At 35.4% G+C, this 18,850-nt stretch overlaps 1 protein-coding gene across 5 annotated transcripts in view; it reads left to right on the top strand.

Moving 5' to 3' along the window:
* TANK (TRAF family member associated NFKB activator) overlaps positions 1-18,850 on the top strand; it is a 94,200-nt gene that overhangs the window by 41,369 nt on the left and 33,981 nt on the right. For 4 of the 5 annotated variants that reach the window (XM_028113129.2, XM_028113131.2, XM_028113128.2 and 1 more), the window contains one exon: positions 17,879-17,990. In XM_028113129.2, the coding sequence (XP_027968930.1) occupies positions 17,879-17,990 (112 nt within the window). The remainder of the gene's footprint in view (positions 1-17,878; positions 17,991-18,850) is intronic. The other variant, XM_028113132.2, reaches the window with a different exon arrangement.

Here is an 18,850-nt window from a genome sequence, read left to right as displayed (position 1 = left end):
AAAATTTTATACTTTGATCTCATTATGTTTTTTTTATTAACTTTTTTCTAAAATGTTATTGTGAAAAGACCTGTATACTTTTGATATTTCTTGGGATTTTGTTTTATGGAACATTTGTTTTTTGTTTTTTTTTTTAATTACAGCATCAGAGGTGCCAAGTGTAAATCACTAATTTTTTCCAATCTACTCCCAGAAATGAAATTGAACTTTGAAGTGAAACAAGCTAGATAGGGCGCCTGGGTCGCTCAGTTGGTTAAGTGACTGCCTTCGGCTCAGGTCATGATCCTGGAGTCCCGGGATCGAGTCCCGCATTGGGCTCCCTGCTCGGCAGGGAGTCTGCTTCTCCTTCTGACCCTCCCCCCTCTCATGTTCTCTCTCTCTCTCATTCTCTCTCTCAAATAAATAAATAAATCTTTAAAAAAAAAACAAGAAAGATATTCCTCATTTAAAATCTTTAGTAATAAAGTGACAAATACAAGCTCTCTTATAGTATGAAAATTAGAGCAAAGGCTCTGGTGATTTTGGTAAAGGAAATTATTACTTGATTTTATTTTATTTGGATATTTTGAGTTCAAATGTAAGATTAGTCAGGGGAAGATGATCAGCAGGCAGTTGAAGTGTGGATCTTTAAAGTAAGCTACCAGTTGGAAATACCAATTTGGGAATCATCTTCACAGAGATACTTGGAGTGATGGGAGGAGGAAGTACCAATGGGAAAGAGAACAGAGCAAGAGAAGAAGAAAAGCAAGAGGACAACCTTGGAGAAGTTGCCTGGCATTCTGATGGCAAAAAGGCCCCAAGGGCTGTGCTATCAGTGAGTCTACCTGCCCTTCCTAACATTATGCGTAAAGAATTGGTCTTAGTGACATCAGCAAGATGGCAAACTAGGAATTGGCAGGCCCTTGTTCAGATTGATTGAAATAATTTTAGAGGAGCTCTGGAAATCAGTGATCTTCAGCAACCAAGCAGGCCCTAGTCAAGAAAAAGCCATATTCAAAACTGTAGGAAATTTCCTGGCATTTCTACTTGCCCTGGACCCACTCCCTGCCCGTGGTGGTGTGGTGAAGTTGGGAGGAAGTAACCCAAATTCTTGGTTCCCTCCCTCAGAAAGGAAGGAGCAAGGTAGAACTTGTTTGAAACATCCTGACCTGTCTGTGGACTATCCAAGGGACTGTTTTCTGTCTCACTTGACTTGGAGCTCAGAGTTGGGAGTGGTAGCATAGTTTAGGTCTCAGGCTGGAAGCTGTGGAAGGCAGTATTGGGTGGCATAGCATGTGGAAAGAGGCCGCAGTGAACATCTAAGTGTAAGAGATTGAAGGAAGAGGAATATAATAAACATCTAAGGTCCTAAGAAGGTGGGGTAAGACTTTTTGAGAAGTTAACATATTTCCAACCAGCCAGGGAAAATCAGAAACAAATACACACTAGCCCAAACAAGATACACACTCAGAAAATACCAGGAAGACCATAAAGCTTTACCCTGAGCTAATCAGAAGGCTAACGGGCCTGCTAATTAGTGAAGATCTTTCACACCTGGGGGCAAAGACTAGGAGAGTTTATTCACATACCCCAGTTTTCAACAAATTACAAGGCCTACAAAGAAACAGGGAAATGTAGCCCTTTTTAAAGAATATCATAAATTTCCAGAAATAGCCCTTGATAAACATGCTTCAGACTTACTAGACAAAGACTTCAAAACACTGTCATAAATATGCTCCAAGAGCTAAAGGAAAACAAAATGAAATGAGGAAAGCAATAATATAAACAAAATGAGAATATTAACAATGAGACCAAGTATTTTTTTTTTTTTTAAAGTGAGACATTCTGGAATTAAAAAATAGAACATATGAATTGAAAATTGCACTAGAGGGGTTCAGGGGCAGACTTGAACAGGCAGAAGAAAAAAAATCCATGAACTCAAAAATAGGTTGTTTGAAATAATGGAGTCTGAGGAGCAAAAAGAAAAGTGAGCAGAGCCTAAGAGATTTATGGGACACTATCAAGTGGAGCAATATACACATTATAGGAGAAGGTAAAGAGAGAGAAATTAAAGAAATAGAAAAAAAAATAGATTGAAGAAATAATAAATGATAACTTCCCAAATTTGGGGAACAACACAGATATACAAGTCCAAGAAGCTCAACAAATTCTATGTAGGATAAATCCAAAGAGCCCTCTGTCAAACTACATTATAATCAAACTGTCAACAAAAACAAAAAAAGAATCTGGAAAGCATCAACAGAAAAGGGACTCATCACGTAGAAGGGAGGCCCCAATAAGACGGTCAGTGAATTTCTCAGCAGAAACCTTGCAGGCTAGAAGGCAACGGGATGATATTATTAAGGGCTATAAGAAAGAAACCTGTTAACCGAGTATACTGTACATCTGGTCAAACTGTCCTTGAAATGAGGGAGAAATTCAGATTTTCCCAGACAAACAAAAGTGGAGAGTTCATTACCACTAGACCTGACCTAGAAGAAATGCTGAAGAGTGTCCTTCAAGTTGAAATGAAAGGGTGCTAGATAGTAACTTGAAGCCATATGAAAATATAAAGTTCTCTGTAAAGGTAAATATGTAGACAAATTATTAAAAAACTGGTATTGTAATTTTGATTTGTAACTCCACTTTTTATTTTCTACAGGATTTAAAAGACAGATATATAGAATAATTACTTTAAAAGATTTTATTTATTTGAGAGAGAAAGAGCACAAGACGGGAGGGCCAAAGGGAGAAGCAGACTCCCCATGCTGAGCAGGGAGCCCAATGCGGGGCTCGATCCTGGGACTCCGGGATCATGACCTGAGCTAAAGGCAGTCACTCAACCAGCTGAGCCACTCAGGCATCCAGAAAAATTACTTTAAATCTATATTAATGGGTCCACAATATATAAAGATGTAATTTGTGACATCAGTAACAAAGTAGGGAGGTAGAGCTATAAAGTTGGAGAGTTTTATATGCAATTCAGGTTAGTTTGGTATCAAGTTAAGATATTGTCATAACTTCAGGATGTTGTATGTAGTCTCAGTTGTAACCTCAAAGAAAATATCTACAGAATATACACAAAAGGAAAGGGGAAGAGAATCAAAATGTGTAAATGTGTCACTACAAAAAAATCAACTAAACACAGAGGAAGGCAGTAATGGAGGAAACGAAGAACAAAAAGCTGTAGGATATACAGAAAACAACAAAATGGCAAAAGTAAGTACTTCCCTGCTGGTATTTACTTTGAAGTGTAAATGGATCAAATACTCTAATCAAAAGACATAGGTTAGGAGAATGGATAAAAAACAGAATCCCACTATGTGTTATCTACAAGCCTCACTTTAGATTTAAGCACATGCATAGGTTGAAAATGAAAGGATGGGAAAAGATTCAATGCAAATAGTAACCAAAAGAGAGCAAGGGTGGCTATATTGATATCGGACGAAACAGACTTTGTATCAAAGTTTTTTATAGAAGATAAAGAGGGGCATTATATAATGAAAAAATTATCAGTTGTCAAAAAGATAAAGTAATTATATATGCACTGAACATCAGAACTCCAAAATATATGATGCAAACATTGACAGTATTCAAAGAAGAAATGATAGCTCTACAGCAACCCTGGGGCACCTGGGTGGCTCAGTCAGTTGATCGTCTGACTCTTGGTCCTGGCTCAGGTCTTGATTTCATGGTTGTAAGTTCAAGCTTGCATTGGGCTCCACGCTGGGCATGGAGCCTACTTAAAAAAAAAAAAGACTTCAGTACCCTACTTTCAGCACTTTCGAAAAGGGACAGAGCAACGAGATTAGAAGATCAGTAAGGAAAATGAGATCTTGAACAACATTGTAGACCAGTTGGAACTGACAGACGTATATAGAATACTCCACTCAATAACAGCAGAATTCACATTTTTCTCAAGTTATGTGGAACAGTATCCAGGATCGCCCATATGTTAGGCCATTAAAAATGACTTAATAAGTGTTAAAAGATTGGAATCATGCAGAGTATCTTTTCTAATCACAATACAATGAAACTAGAAATCAACAACAGAAGGAAAACAAGGAAACTAAAAAATATGTAGAAATTAACACAGTCTTAAACAGCTAGTTTAAAGAAGAAATCACAAGGGAAATTAAAAAATATCTTAAAACCATAAAAATGAAAACACAGAATACCAAAACTTACGGGATGCAGTGAAAACTCTGCCAAGAGGGAGAGTAAATACTTAGATTAAAAAGAAGAAAGATCTCGGGCGCCTGGGTGGCTCAGTTGGATAAGCGACTGCCTTCGGCTCAGGTCATGATCCTGGAGTCCCGGGATCGAGTCCCACATTGGGCTCCCTGCTCAGCAGGGAGTCTGCTTCTCCCTCTGACCCTCTTCCCTCTCGTGCTCTCTATCTCTCATTCTCTCTCTCTCAAATAAATAAATAAAATCTTAAAAAAATAAAAAGAAAGATCTCAAATCAATAACCTGAGTTTACCTTAGGAAACTAGACAGGGAAGCACAGACTAAACCTAAGCTAGCAGAAAGAAGGAAATGGAGATTAACAGTCATTAAAAAGTTCAAAGAATGCCTAGTACCCAGTGGCTTCATGGTGAATTCTGCCAAACATTCAAAGAGGAATTACCACCAGTCCTTCTCATACTCTTCCAGAAATCGAACAGGATGGAACATTTCTTAATACACTCTATGAGCCCATCATTACCCTTATACCAAAGCCATACACAGACATTGTAAGAAAACTGCAGACTAATATTTTTTATGCAAAAATCCTCAACAAAATACTAGGAAACCAAATTCAACAGCATATTAAAAGGATTATACACCTTGACCAAGTGAGATTTATTCTTGCGATGCAAAAGTGGTTCAGCATACAAAATCAGTCAATGGAATACATCACTTTAACAGAATGAAGAGGGGGAAAACTACATGATCATTTCAACTGATACAGAAGAAGCAGTTGACAAAATTCAAACCCCTTTAAAACCTTTTAAAAACACTCAACAAACCAGGAGTAGAAGGAAATATTTCAACATAATAAAGGCCATTTATGAAAACCCCACAAGTAACATAATACTCCATAGTGAAAGGCTGGAGGCTTTTCTTGTAGGATAGGAGTAAGACAAGGATGCCCACTGATACCACTTTTGTTCAACATAGTACTGGAAATCGTACCCAGAGCAATTAGGCAAGAAAAACAGTATCCAAATTGGAAAGGAGGAAGTAAAATTATCTCTGTTTGCAGATAATCTTATATGGAGAAAACCTCTTAGAGATTCCACCAAAAAAAACCCTGTTAGAACTAATAAATTCAGGGGCGCCTGGGTGGCTCAGTCATTAAGCATCTGCCTTCGGCTCAGGGCATGATCCCAGGGTCCTGGGATCAAGCCCCGCATCGGGCTCCCTGCTCCGCGGGAAGCCTGCTTCTCCCTCTCCCTCTCCCCCTGCTTGTGTTCCCTCTCTCGCTGTGTCTCTGTCAAATAAATAAATAAAATCTTTAAAAAAAAAAAACTAATAAATTCAGCAGAGTTGTAGGATACAAAATCAATGCACAAAAATTAGTAGCATTCCTATACATTAACATTAAACAATCTGAAAAAGAAATTAAGAAAATTCCATTTGCAATATCATTAAAATAAATAATATACTTAGGAATAAACTTACCCAAGTAGATGACAGACTTATACAGTGAAAATTACAAAAACACTGCTGAAAAAAATAAGACATCAACAAATGGTAGAAAATTCTGTGTTCATGGATTGGATTTACCTTTCACCATATACAAAAATTAACTCAAACCAGAACCTAAATATAAGAGCTAATACTATAAAACTCTTAGAAGAAATCATAGGGAGAAAATTTCTTTACATTGGATTTAGCAGTGATTTCTTGGGTAGGACACCAAAAGATTAGGCAACAAAAGAAAAATTAGATAACTTGGACTTCATCAAAATTAAGGCAGCCCAAGGAATGTGAGAAAATATTTGCAAATTATATATCTGATAAGGGATAGATATCTAGACTATATAAAGAAACTGCTACAGCTCAGCAACAAAACCTGAGTTAAAAATAGGCAAAGGGTGTGAATAGACATTCTCCAAAGAAGTTATACAAATGACCTGTAAGCACATGAAGTGATCCTCAGCATTATTAGCCATTGGGAAAATGCAAATCAAAACCACAATGAGATGCAAGTTCATACCGATCATATTGGCAAAGATATGGAGAAGTTAGAATTCTTGTACATTGCTGATGGAACTGTAAAATGGTATAGCTACTGTGGGAAATGTATGGTATTTCCTCAAAAAAATAAACATAGGATTACCATATGACTCAGCAATTCCACTTCTGGGTATATACCCCAAAGAATTGAAAGCAGGGACTTGAAGAAATATTTGTATATCCATGTTCATAGCAACCTTACTTATAATAGAAGATGGAAGCAACCTAAATGTCCATGGATGGATAAATGGATAAACAAAATGCAGTATATACATAACAATGGAATTTATTCAGCCTTTAAAAGAAGGAAATTCTGACACATCGTACAACATGGATGAACTTTGAAGATTTTATGCTAAGTGAAATAAGCTAGTCACAAAAGGACATATAGATGTATGATTCTGCTTATGAGGTACCTAGAGTAGTCAGATCATAGAGACAGAAAGTAGTAGGGTGGTTCCTAGAGGCTGAGGGAAGTGAATGGAGAGTTAGTATTTAAAAGGTACAGAGTTTCGGTTGAGGAAGATGAAAAAGTCCTGAGGATAGTTTGTGGTGATGATTACACAACATTGTGAGTATACTTAATGCCACAGAACTGGACGCTTAAGATTGGTTGAAATGGCAAATTTTATTTATGTATTTTACCACAACTTTTAAAAAATCTGTTGCAAAAAAGGAAAAGAATGGGTGTAACCTGGATTCTCTTACTAGCTATGTTTTATTGCTGTTCATCTGTTCGTACAAACTCACTAGCCTTTTACCACTTAGTTGTCCATACTCCAAGCCAGTTCTTCTCTTCGTGTTTCTGTGAAAAAGTACAATTTAAGACTCCTATTTAAGAAGTCAATGTGCTACATCCATTTAAGAGCATTCTGTCAAGCAAAGGCATCCGAGTATTACAAATTAATGAGGGAAACAAAGCCAAATAAAGGCAGGTAAGTGATTTTTAAAGTACTACTGGCTGAAATTACAAAAGCAGCACATGCATATTGAAAAAAATGCAAATAATTCAAAATATACAGAATATAAAATGATTGTCTTCTCCCTTACTCTCCAGGGGTAAGCATTGTTAGTAATTTATGGACCATATTTTTCGAAAAATAGAATGGTGCTAATCTGAAAAAGATTAAAATTTTTCAAAAATGTCTTTAACTTTGGAGCACCTGGGTGGCACAGTTAGGCATCCTACTCTTAGTTTTAGCTCAGGTCATCATCTCAGGATCATGAGATCAAGCCCCATGTCGGGCTCTGCGCTCAGCAGGGAATCTGCTTAAGACTCTCCTTCTCCCTCTGCCCCTCCCCACTGTGCAGGAATGCACACGTGTGCACACGCGCTCTGTCTTTCTCTCAAATATCTTTTTAAAAAATGTCTTTATCTTTACCATCATCATCACTAAAATTTATCAAAGCTATCAAAGCTATCAAAGCTATCACTATTAATTTATCAAATTAATCAAAATTTATTAAACAAAAATGTTTACCAAAGTGCTTTATACAGTCACCTAATTTAATCATTATACAAATCTTGTGAGGAAGTATTTTCATTTTTTAGATGAGGAAAAGGAAGTGCAGAGAGGTGAAATAACTTGCCCACAACCAGGTATCTAATAAGTACTAAAGCTAGTAGAACTGTGATTTGAAAAAATCTACCTGACTGTAAATATCATGTCTATAACTTCTTTGCCTAAAATCATCAATAGTCTTTCAGACTCATACATAATAGGGCTACCTCATTCCATTTAAGGGCTGACCGTATCTCTTGTATTACCTCTTCCTTTTTTAACATTCCAGATAGCATGTTCGATTTTCCTCATTTCTCCTTGAGTCCCATTTCCTTAATCTCTTTTTGTAGGTTTATTCTCTACCACCAGGCCCCAGCACATTTTAGTTTTTCAAGACTTTCTTCATTTCTTATTTTATGTTCTTACATGAGCTATCTCATCTTCTGTAATTTCAGATACCTATGACAATGACTCCTAAATTTATCTCCCTACTCCAGATCTGCCCTCTGAGCTCTATCTCATTGCTACTTGGAAGGATATTAAACTGAATGCCCAGACCTCCACTAATTTTTCCTCATCTGTATCATTTCAAAGGAGTAATGAGTTTTACAAACTGCTGTGGAGAATTATACTGCCTTTCATTTATCCTAAATTACCTCACTTAAATTTCAAAGGATGATGCCTCATTCTATTACTAGCATCCTGCTGTTGATCATCAAGTATATTTACTTTCCCTGGCCGCTAAGTAGTTTTTCTCTTTTAGTTCAATACCAAATTTTCCATTGTTATGCCTAGGCACTCTTGCCACCATGCCATTAAATTGTATTAGAATCTCTCATTTTAAGAACACATAACTATTTTTAGCTTTTCCTTCCAATATAGCCTTTATTCTACTCCATACTAAAATGTCACCTATTCCCAGATAATGCTGAACCAGTTGCATCCTCTTTCTCATTACATTCTAAAACAGAAAGGAAAATTATCATTCGTTGAATGAATACATTTTACAAGTTTCACATACTTTTTATGTAAATCCTCCTAGCCTGGCAAAGTAGATATAGTTAGCCCATTTTCAAATGAAGAAACTGAGACTCGGAAATAAGTTAATTTTTTTCAGCCAATGTGGCAGAATGTATACTGAAACTAGGTTTATCTGAATCCAGATTTATTTTACTAACCTAGCTAAATCACAGCCCATTCCAGGTATTCAAACTGTTCTTCCTATTACTATGAATAACCTATTTTGGGTTCTTCTTTTCTTGGGTGAATCCTTACTTTGTGATTTATATGTCTCATATGAAAAGAGGTTGGAGTATAATGCTTGTTACTGATTGTTCTTTCATTCATTCTACAATTTATGATGTCCCAGGTACATAATAAATGCTGGGGATTCAAAGATAAATAAAACATAGAGCATGCACTTAAAAGGTTCACAATCTGATATCGCTTATTCTGTTTGTTGCCTTGTGTAAGCATTCATATGTACCCATGCTGAGAGGTCTTCTGATTGCTCCAAAGTAGAGGGATGTTTTAATCACAGTAGCCCCTGACATGGACAGCTTTTAATATGCTTACAGAATAAGAGAAGAAACTCTTACACAGGGCAGTGGTAGAGTTGGTTTGGTCCTTGAATTAGTTATTGTACAGGATAAACTATTGTTAACAAGAGACCAAGAAGTACTGTGCTTAAATAAGATAGAAGTTTATCCTCATGCAACAGTCCAAAGGTGAATAGCCAGGGATAGTGAGGCAGCTCTACCATTCCTTAAACTAAGGTCTCCCTCTCTGGAATCACAGTGGCCGTTCAACTTGTTAACATTTCCCTGCCAGTGAGAAAAGAGAAGCATGGAAGAGCAGATAGCTTTCTTTTAATTATGCAGTCCAAAATTTGTACAGGTCACTTCTGTTCACATCCTATTAACAGAACTTAGACATATGGTCATATGGCTGTAAATATATTCTCAACTAGATGACCATGTGTCCAGGTAAAAGTCTGTATTACTGAAAGAAAAAACAAAAATGTATATGGGGGAATAATTAGCAGTCTTTGCCACATCTTTTGACTGACTAGGCTAAAGTTGCTGGAGAGTATCAAATATCACAAGAGTCTATAATGTGGACTTAAAATATTTAATCAGTTTTATTACTTATACCAAGTTGTTTCTCATCCATTTCTGCCACTGTTCTGTGGAAGAAACAAAATATATTTAATAAAGACTTAAGTATCCTCTCTTGGTTCTTAGACCATCTTTTCAAAAGAAGAATCAGTAATAAAATAATTAAAACATTTTGAAATTTTAAAATTGCCATTTAAAATCAGATTACCATATTCATAAATGAATTGTTTCAGAAAACTTCCTACAGCTGATCTCTTGCTTTTCCCAAGATCTTTGCATTATGTAAAAAGAAAATATAAATCTCCTTCGTTAAAAAGAGAAATGTGGAGGTATGCGTGGGTGGCTCAGTCAGTTAAGCAGTTGACTCTTGATTTCGGCTCAGGTCATGATATCCTGGGATCCAGCCCTGCATCAGGCTCTGCACTCAGTGTGGAGTCTGCTGGAGATTCACTCTCACTCTCCCTCCGCTCCTCCCTCTGCTCATGCTCTTTCTGTCTCTCAAAATAAACCTTTTTAAAAAAAATTTTTTTTTAATTTTAAAACATATTTGTCTTTTCTTGCCGTTCTTGGTTAAAAGTGAAAAATCAACAATGTCTTGTATACAAAGGTAGAAATCTCTTAATCATAAGATAGTTCAGGTGATTACAAAGAAAATTCCCTTTCTTTATACTGCAAAGAAAAGGGAAGGATACAGAATATTTAGAGCCATCCCATTTGCTAAGAGCCTTACTGACTAATCAGTGAGTCTAAGATGAAACCCTCAAAACTAAATTTAACCATGCACTGTCTTTTTGTCATAAATTACAGATCCAAACTTTTTTTTTAGATTTTATTTATTTGAGAGTAAGCAAGAGAGAGAGAGAAAGCACGAGCTGGGGTAGGGGCAGAGGGAAGGGGAGAAGCAGACTCCTCGCTGAGCAGGGAGCTCAATGCAGGGCTTAATCCCAGGACTCTGGGATCATTACCTGAGCCGAAGGCAGATGCTTAACCAGCTGAGCCACCCAGGTGCCCCAGATCCAAACATTTTTCTGACAACAAACATTAAGCCATTAAGGATTGTGTTGTCAGACTGCTTTATCCTAGAGTTAGTCTTGACCCATCTGAAATGTAAAGTGTCAGGCTTATGTTACCTCTAAAAGCTTGTAGAATATGTTTTCTAGGATTGTATGAAGGTATAAATGCCTTTATTATAGGTACTACTTTATTTAATAATGCCTTTACTTTCACTTAAGATGTGCATGGCTTCATTCTTTACCACCCTTCTTTTTTTCCTTTCATCCCCAAAATCTGTAAAGTGTCTGTGGGATTGGAGCAGTTGATGCTTGTTTTTTTCTACTGAAGCTACTGGTATTGGAATAAAAGTGCTTCTGGCCATTTCTGATCGAAATTTTATTTCTTCTATTGTACATTGTCAGTACTTTGCCATAGGCTCATTTTCTACCTATCAAAATTTAAAATATTTGTATTATTTGTTCCAGATTTTTGTTTCCAGAAATACATCCTATCAAAACTTTTAGACAAGTACGCTAAGATACAAATTCAAGAAGATCCGTTAATAATTGGGAATGTTTAAATTATGATTTCATTCAAAGATACTGTGAGCACCTACTCAGTATATTGTATCAGGAACTGTTCCAAGTACTGGGTTCATGGAATGGTGGTACATCCAGCAAAGCAGAGACTAGTCAGTCTCATAAATGTAAATTTTCAAACTCTCATAAGTATTAGGAAGAAATTAGAACATCTGTTAGGGACTTGACCTAATCTAGGAGGTCAGAGAAGATAGTCTTTTATGAAGGGCAGGGTGGGGGTGCTTTCCAGGTGTAAGGACCTATGTTATAAAGACTCATTGGCCTAAAAGAATTGAAAGTATAAGGGAAATGTGTAATGAGAAGAATCAGGGGCGAGACTGTATAGGGTCTTTAGAGACCACCATATTGAGGATTTGGGGTTCTGTATTTTGAATCAGTAATAAACCATTTAAGATATTTATGGGGAAAGAGTGGGAGGACTGAATGGGTGTTATGATTACATATGCGTTTTGTAAAACATAATGGCTACATTTGAGAGAATGGATTGGCTGATACATTTAGGGAGAGCAGTGAGGTTATTGCAGTAGTTAAGTAAGGTTGTGATGGCTTGAGTGGTGATGGCTACATTGGAGATAAAAAAGTGGATAGATTTGAGAGATTCAAGATTAAAATTGACGCTTTGTAATGGATTGACTATAGAACAAGTAGTTGTCAAGGATTGTTTTGGCTTTCTGGATAGATAGATAGTGGTGCCATATACAAAGGAGTGCAAAGGACCTGATTTTGCAGGGAGCTAGGTGAGAGGAGGGAGAAAGAGAAGTTGGAGGGAAGAGATCATCCGTTCTGAATATGTAAAAGTTGAAATGCTTTCCCAACAGCACTTGGCCACAAAGATCAGGAGGAGAGACCTAGAAAGCTCAGAGGAGAGGTCTGGGTTAGAAGGAGAAATTTGAGCGTCTGGTATATAACCTGCCACTTCAGTTGAGATTGTTTAAGGAGAGAGTATATAGCAAAAAGAGGGTCTTGGTAGAACTGCATGTACTTACATGTTATGCCATAGTGGTTATTTAGGGGCTTGGGCTTTGGTGGTCAGGCAAACCTGAACTCAAATCCCAGCTCCACTGCCTACTGAGAAACTTGGGGCAGGTTATTTTGTACCTCTTTGTGCCGCAGTTTTCTCACCTGTAAAATACGGGAAATAATCTACTTCAGAAGATTAAAGAACTAAAATGAAATAAAATAGAGCTCTGTGATTTTGGTGCATAGTTAACTATTCAGTGAAATGATCATATGATGATAATGTATTGTTGAAAATTTTGGCTACAGAATAGTTCACAGTTTTTTAAAAATGTATCTTTCTTTTGTAAGTAACTTCTGTTACTTACATATCTGTATGTGCACAGAAGTTCTGAAAGGGTACATACTAAAGTGTCAGTAGTTAACTCAGGAGGAATGGAAGTCACAGTAAAGGAAAAGACTCACTTTTTACCTTGTACATATGTGGGGTTTTGTAATGGTAGTGATGGTAGACATTTTTGTTGTTTTTGCATTTTCTCAACAATTGTGCTACTTTTGTAATTTTTAACAGCCATTAATTGTTCCTTAATCATTTTTGACTATTTTTTCTTTTTGTAAACTTTGGACAACCAGGTTTTTAGTTTTTTTGCTTGACAGAATGTTTTTGATTCAGTGGAGGTACCACTGAGCTTTGAGCGTTTTTTTTTTTTTTTTTTTGAGCTTTGAGAGAGCTCAAAAAGAAACTTCTGAGTCCTGGGTTACAATGAACTAGAAAAAGACTGAGAAAACTGGCTTAAAGCATGGGAAAGTTGTGTTGGAAGTCTGATGACATGTTGTCCATGTTCAGTGGTAATCAGGGCTTTAGTTAATGGATGCATACGCTACATGCTATGGTAACATATTATATAGATACCTTGCTCATTATTAAAGGAAAGGAACTAATATTTGCAAAAAGCTTATTATATACCAGATAATTTATACACACTATTTCCTTCAGTCCTTCCAGCAAATATCATTTTCATTTCAGAAAGAAAGAAACCAAAGCTCAAAGAGACTAATAAGTAAATTAATCAGAACCAAAACACAAGATCGTAAAATAAAAATAGTTTGTCATTCTTTACCATTTGGCATGCTGAGAAATTGGTGGCAGCACTGTCACTAAATAGTAGATAATCAGATTGATAATCTGATCTGTCAAATTACAGGTCTAGGTTAAGTCTTGATCGGGCTGGGGGGTGGGAGGATTGTATAGCAGGACTTGTAACCTAGTTATAAGAAAATACAGCAGAGAATGGTTGAAGACTAAGCTGTGTAAACCAAGATCTCTGAGTTGCTAATCCTATACAATGTCTTTTTTTAACTTAAAATTGAAGTTGATAATTTAGTTTACCCAGAGTTTCAAGATAAGGTAGTTTGTGATCAAAGTGTTATATATTGGGACAGTTATTATTTGTCTTACTTCATGAACTGGAGTTTCCTTATTGAGAGCATTTGTGGTAGCCTTCTATAAAGCTTTTGTTCTCTTTGTTAATCTTGGAACAGTCTGAAAGGTTTTTAAATTGAGATTCTTTTTTTAACCCGTTCAGTTTATTTAATTCCTATTGTCTTTATACCTGGAGGAAAACAGTGGTATTTTTCAGAACATTGAGGTTAGTTCTTGAGGATGAAAAGAGACAATGTTTGACCTTTTGCAAGTATCATTGATGACAAAGGGCACTTGAACTTTTGTTCCCCCATCTGGGAAATAAGTGCTTTGGAAAATATGAAAATGACAGTTTTCAGTGTCTAGGGAAAAAAAATTCAATTTATAGAACTGTTTTAATATTTATGAAACCCATGAAAACTTGAGCAGCTGTATACCCAAAATTATAGAGAATATGCTGCCTTAGTTTTGAAGATGAATTGAAATTTTCCCTGGATAAAGGGACAGTTCTAAAGATAAGCTTTCTGCTTTGTTTATGAGCAGGGAAGGACATGTATGAACAACCATCTTTAATAAACTTAAAATGTGTACTATATTGATGGACATTGTTTTAAGTTTTGCTTTTGAACACTAAGAAAGAGTACAGAGTACATTACGGCACAAGTACCTAAGTACCTGTTTACCTCTTTAGATGCTGGTAGACCACTTGTTTTACTAGTCTTTGGAGCTGGAAGGAGTGTCAAATACACAGAAGCCAGAGTCGTCTTGGCCAGATGGTGTTTGATACAGATGGATGGTTAGTTGTCATGCAGACCTCCTAGTTGGTAACTTGTTGCTGCCATCTGACTCGGAGAATCGTTCACACACACTGGCTGTCAAAAGCATCTTCTCTTCTGTCTGTTTTAGCTGTCATGTCTGTGCTCTGTACAGAAGTGTTGACAAGACATTGCTGTTGTACATTTTCAATGTGGTTGTTAGTGATTTTTCTGTTTTGTGGGGTCTTTGATAGGGCTGGAATGTACTTGGTTTGTAATTGTATTGTTTTTTAAAAAAATACTTTGACAGTACAACAATTATCTCACCTTTTAAAAGGACTTTTCAGGTTGTACATTTATTCAGCTCTGTTTAGTGAACAAAAGCATGTAATGAAAAGAAAAAAAACTTACTGTTTCAGTTTCCAAATATAACAAATAAATTTAATTCTACTGGTTATTTCCCAATTTGATGCAATATCTTCTTCTGGACTTTCCTTCTCATAGCCTTGTGGTCAAAATCTTTATACTATTTTTTGAATATGTATTTTCTTTTCTGGAATTAGTACCTTTTTTGCCGATGGTATAAGCTTCCCTTTTTTCAAAGAAAAAAAAAGATCTTTAGCTAATTGCTTATCTTTTGTACCCATTTTCTCAAACTTAATGTTCTTTTGTCTTACCTACTGACCTGTCTCCATTTTTCCTGTTTCCCTTATAGAATATAAGCAAAGCCTTTTCTCCATTCTTTCAGGTACCTTCTGAAGGCATGTCTATTTCTCTGATACTTAACAACTTAATTAACAACTTAAAGTCTATTTATTCCACTAATATTTACTGAGCATCTCAAAATTTGCCAGTCACTCTGCTATATACTCTAGAGATACCAGAAGAAAATAGCCTCTGCCCTTGAAGAGGTCATAGTCTAAAGCGAAATCAGAAATATAATTAGACTAGAATACTATAATTGCTATAATGTAAGTATGTGGAAAAAGCAGTAAGAAAACAAGGACCATTGCTATTCTTTTTCCCCTACTGTACTTCCAGAATACCAGTTTTTAAGTTATTACAGAGTTTGCTAGAGTTTATAAAGTACTTTATTAAGTAGTTTAAGAAATAGTTTCGAACTTCAACTTGAAATTTTTCCCAGCCAGTGAATACATTTGCAGCATTATTCATTTACTATAATATTTTATATGGAGGTGTGCTAAAGTATGTTTTTAAGCCGGAGACTAAAAGATGAATATTACCTATCAGAGCCTTCTGAGTTGGTTCTGAAAGAAAATATAAGTCCTTTGGTTTTCCATGAAGGTGGGAAAAAAATATATAGTAGAAGGAGAGTGGGCTGAGGTTTGAGTAACTTACACACTTATTCTGGGCCTGTCTCTAATTGCTAAGTTTTTTGTACTGGTTACTTAATGTCTGGATAGTAGAATACTTTTACCTGTCGAAATGTAGTGAAAGAATGGGCATTTATTGGTCAGTGTTTATGAAGAGCTTTGAGTTCTTTGGAGAAAGTTGTAAATACACAGAAGTAGATAGTGAAGAAATAACATCCGCATGTTTGCTGATTGCTTAGCCTGGTAGTTCTTTGTAGCCCAGGTAAATTTTTTTTTTTTTCAGCCCAGGTAAATTTAAGCTATTACAGAATTTGCTATTGACCTTTAAAAATCCTCCTACTCACTCTAGGGGTTTGGATATAAATTTATGTAGGAGTAAGATGTCTTGTCCTGAGAGGCCTGGCCCTAGTGTTTAAAGTTTAGTTCCAAGACTCATAATTGTAGGTCATATGGTCCAGATGGACTCACAACATACATTCTTCTATTTATAATAATAAAATTTAGCTTTTTTTTTTAACTTGGATTCTTTATTTCCTTTTTTTTTTTTCCCATCAAGGATGTACTAAATATCTCCTATGTATAAATTACTTTGCAGAACTCTATGGGAGTATCAAGTTATATAACACTACTCTCAGGCAACATGCAAAGATAACAAACCACTTGAGTTATTTATCAGCTCTGTCAGTTATTCTTGGTTGAAGTGTATTACTTACAAAATTTCACCCTTTATTTGGGAAAATGTGGTATTTTGCTTTAATTTCCTAAGCTAATTTATTTTGGGAATCTAGAAACAGCTGTATAATTTATAAAGAACTTTAAGCATATTGGTCTCTGAAAAGAATAATTTCACTAATTTTGAACTTTGATAAAAATTCAATTCAAAATCAAATATTTTTTAAGATTTTATTTATTTATTTGACAGAGAGAGAGTGAGAGCACAAGCATGGGGAGCAGCGGAGGGAGAGGGAGAAGCAGGCTCCCTGCTGAGCAGGGAGCCCAACATGGGGCTTGATCCCAGGACCCCGGGATCATGACCTGAGCTGAAGGCAGATACTTAACCGACAGCCACCCAGGTGCCCCTCAAAATCAAAAATTTAGTATCTACTGAAGGACATTCTGAGCTTATTAGGACCCTATTTTTCATTCAAGGAATTTACGATTTAGTCATTGTTGCACCAGTGATAAAAATTGATAAAGAATTCTCTGTTATTTGTTGGTAATATATTTTTAAGACTTTGTACTAATTTGGTAGTTGTAATGCAGCATTTTCATATTTGCTTAAAGGTTTGTTAACATCTGTTCTTCTCTAATGCAAACTGCTATCTTCTTTCATTGCTTAATTCTCACAGCCATTGCAATAAAATAGCAAGATGAGTGGATTAAAAATATAAGGGAAATTATTATATTTAAGGTACCCAGTAAGGATTAACCACATATTCTCGACTTCTTAAAATGTAATCTGAGAAAAGAAATTTCTAATCAATATAATTTTATAATTTGTACTTGTTCCTTTGATTTTCATAGGGTCTTATTTATGCTTTCTTTGTGGTTTTATACTCTACAAATTCAAAACTGTTTATTTAAAAGATATGAAATCTTAACATTTCTTATTAGTAGGGTATTTTTATAGGATAATATAGCATCCATTTTGTCATTCATGCTTTTTTGTTGTTGTCATTAGGGACTGAATTCTAAATTACAATTTTTATCCTAACTGAAGGACCAAGAAACCATACGTTGAACTATTAACTGAAATTTCTTTAATTAAGATGATTTTTTTTAATTTTACAGTGTTTTACGTGTTTTAAACCAGTGATGTTTATAATGATTACTAATACACTGTTGGAGCCAGTTTTTAGTTCACAAATAACATGCTCAATACCTGGGAAATGGCAGTAGAGCAGCTCATATCTATATGTAATTAATTATTAGTGGACAGTAAATATATGTACATGTGTGTCAGTAAATATCAGGCTAACTGGTTTTTATGTCAGCAGACTGAGAACTATGAGCAGAGAATACGTGAGCAACAGGAACAGCTGTCACTTCAACAAACTATTATTGATAAGCTAAAATCGCAGTTACTTCTTGTGAATTCCAGTCAAGGTATGTTTATACTAATTTTCTATGTATTCCTTGAACCTCTTGGGGAAAAGAAAGGTGGAAATCGGGTTTTTCTTTTGTATTTCTCCATTGTTTCTCAGTAGTTCTGATATCTTAATAACTGTGGTGCAGTTACATATTTTTATTTAAGAAATGGATACTTGTAGGGTATGGGGAAATGAACATTCACATATACTATACTGTAGAATTCTCAGTTGATGAAACTTCCTAGAAGACGATTTATCAGTAAATAGCAAAAACTTTCTTAAATGTCTGTGCCTTTTAAATGAAAAATTCAAATCCTAAAAATACATCATAAGAAAATATTTGTTCAAGAACTCAAAGACGTGTATGCAAGGATGCTTATCACAATATAACTTCTAATAATGAAAAATTAGAAATAAAGAAGTGTTCAACAGTTAAGTTAGTCCTTTGTATCACAAATAGCTATGTAGCCAAGAAAAAGTGATGATAACAGATGTTAACTTACTAACATGAGACATATTCATAATATATAGAAAAATGAACAAAGCAGGATAAAAAAATATAATTTTATGTGTGCAAAAAATTCTTGTTTGAATTTATATGTATAGAAAAAGAAAAACTGTGATAAAATATAAACCAAAATGTTAACAGGAATAATTCACAGGTCATAAAAGTTGTGGGCAGCTTTTATTTATTTATTTTTGGCATGTCTGCATTTTCTCCTTTTCCTAGAATAAGTATGGAGTAGTTATGCAAATAATTATCTTAAACAAAGGATGCATACCTGGAAATACGGCTTATTAAAAGTTTAATTGCTATTGTTGATACTAAGTTGCAAAGAGTTTCTAGTTTTCTAAATTCTACGTATTTTTTACACC

This window comes from Eumetopias jubatus, unplaced genomic scaffold (assembly GCF_037043125.1).
Source record: "Eumetopias jubatus isolate StellerSeaLion01/CBP00866 unplaced genomic scaffold, mEumJub1_p1.0 scaffold_3, whole genome shotgun sequence".
NCBI lineage: Eukaryota > Metazoa > Chordata > Mammalia > Carnivora > Otariidae > Eumetopias > Eumetopias jubatus.
The sequence above is the reverse complement of the archived record's forward strand: the minus strand, read 5'-3'. Positions and strand labels throughout refer to the sequence as shown.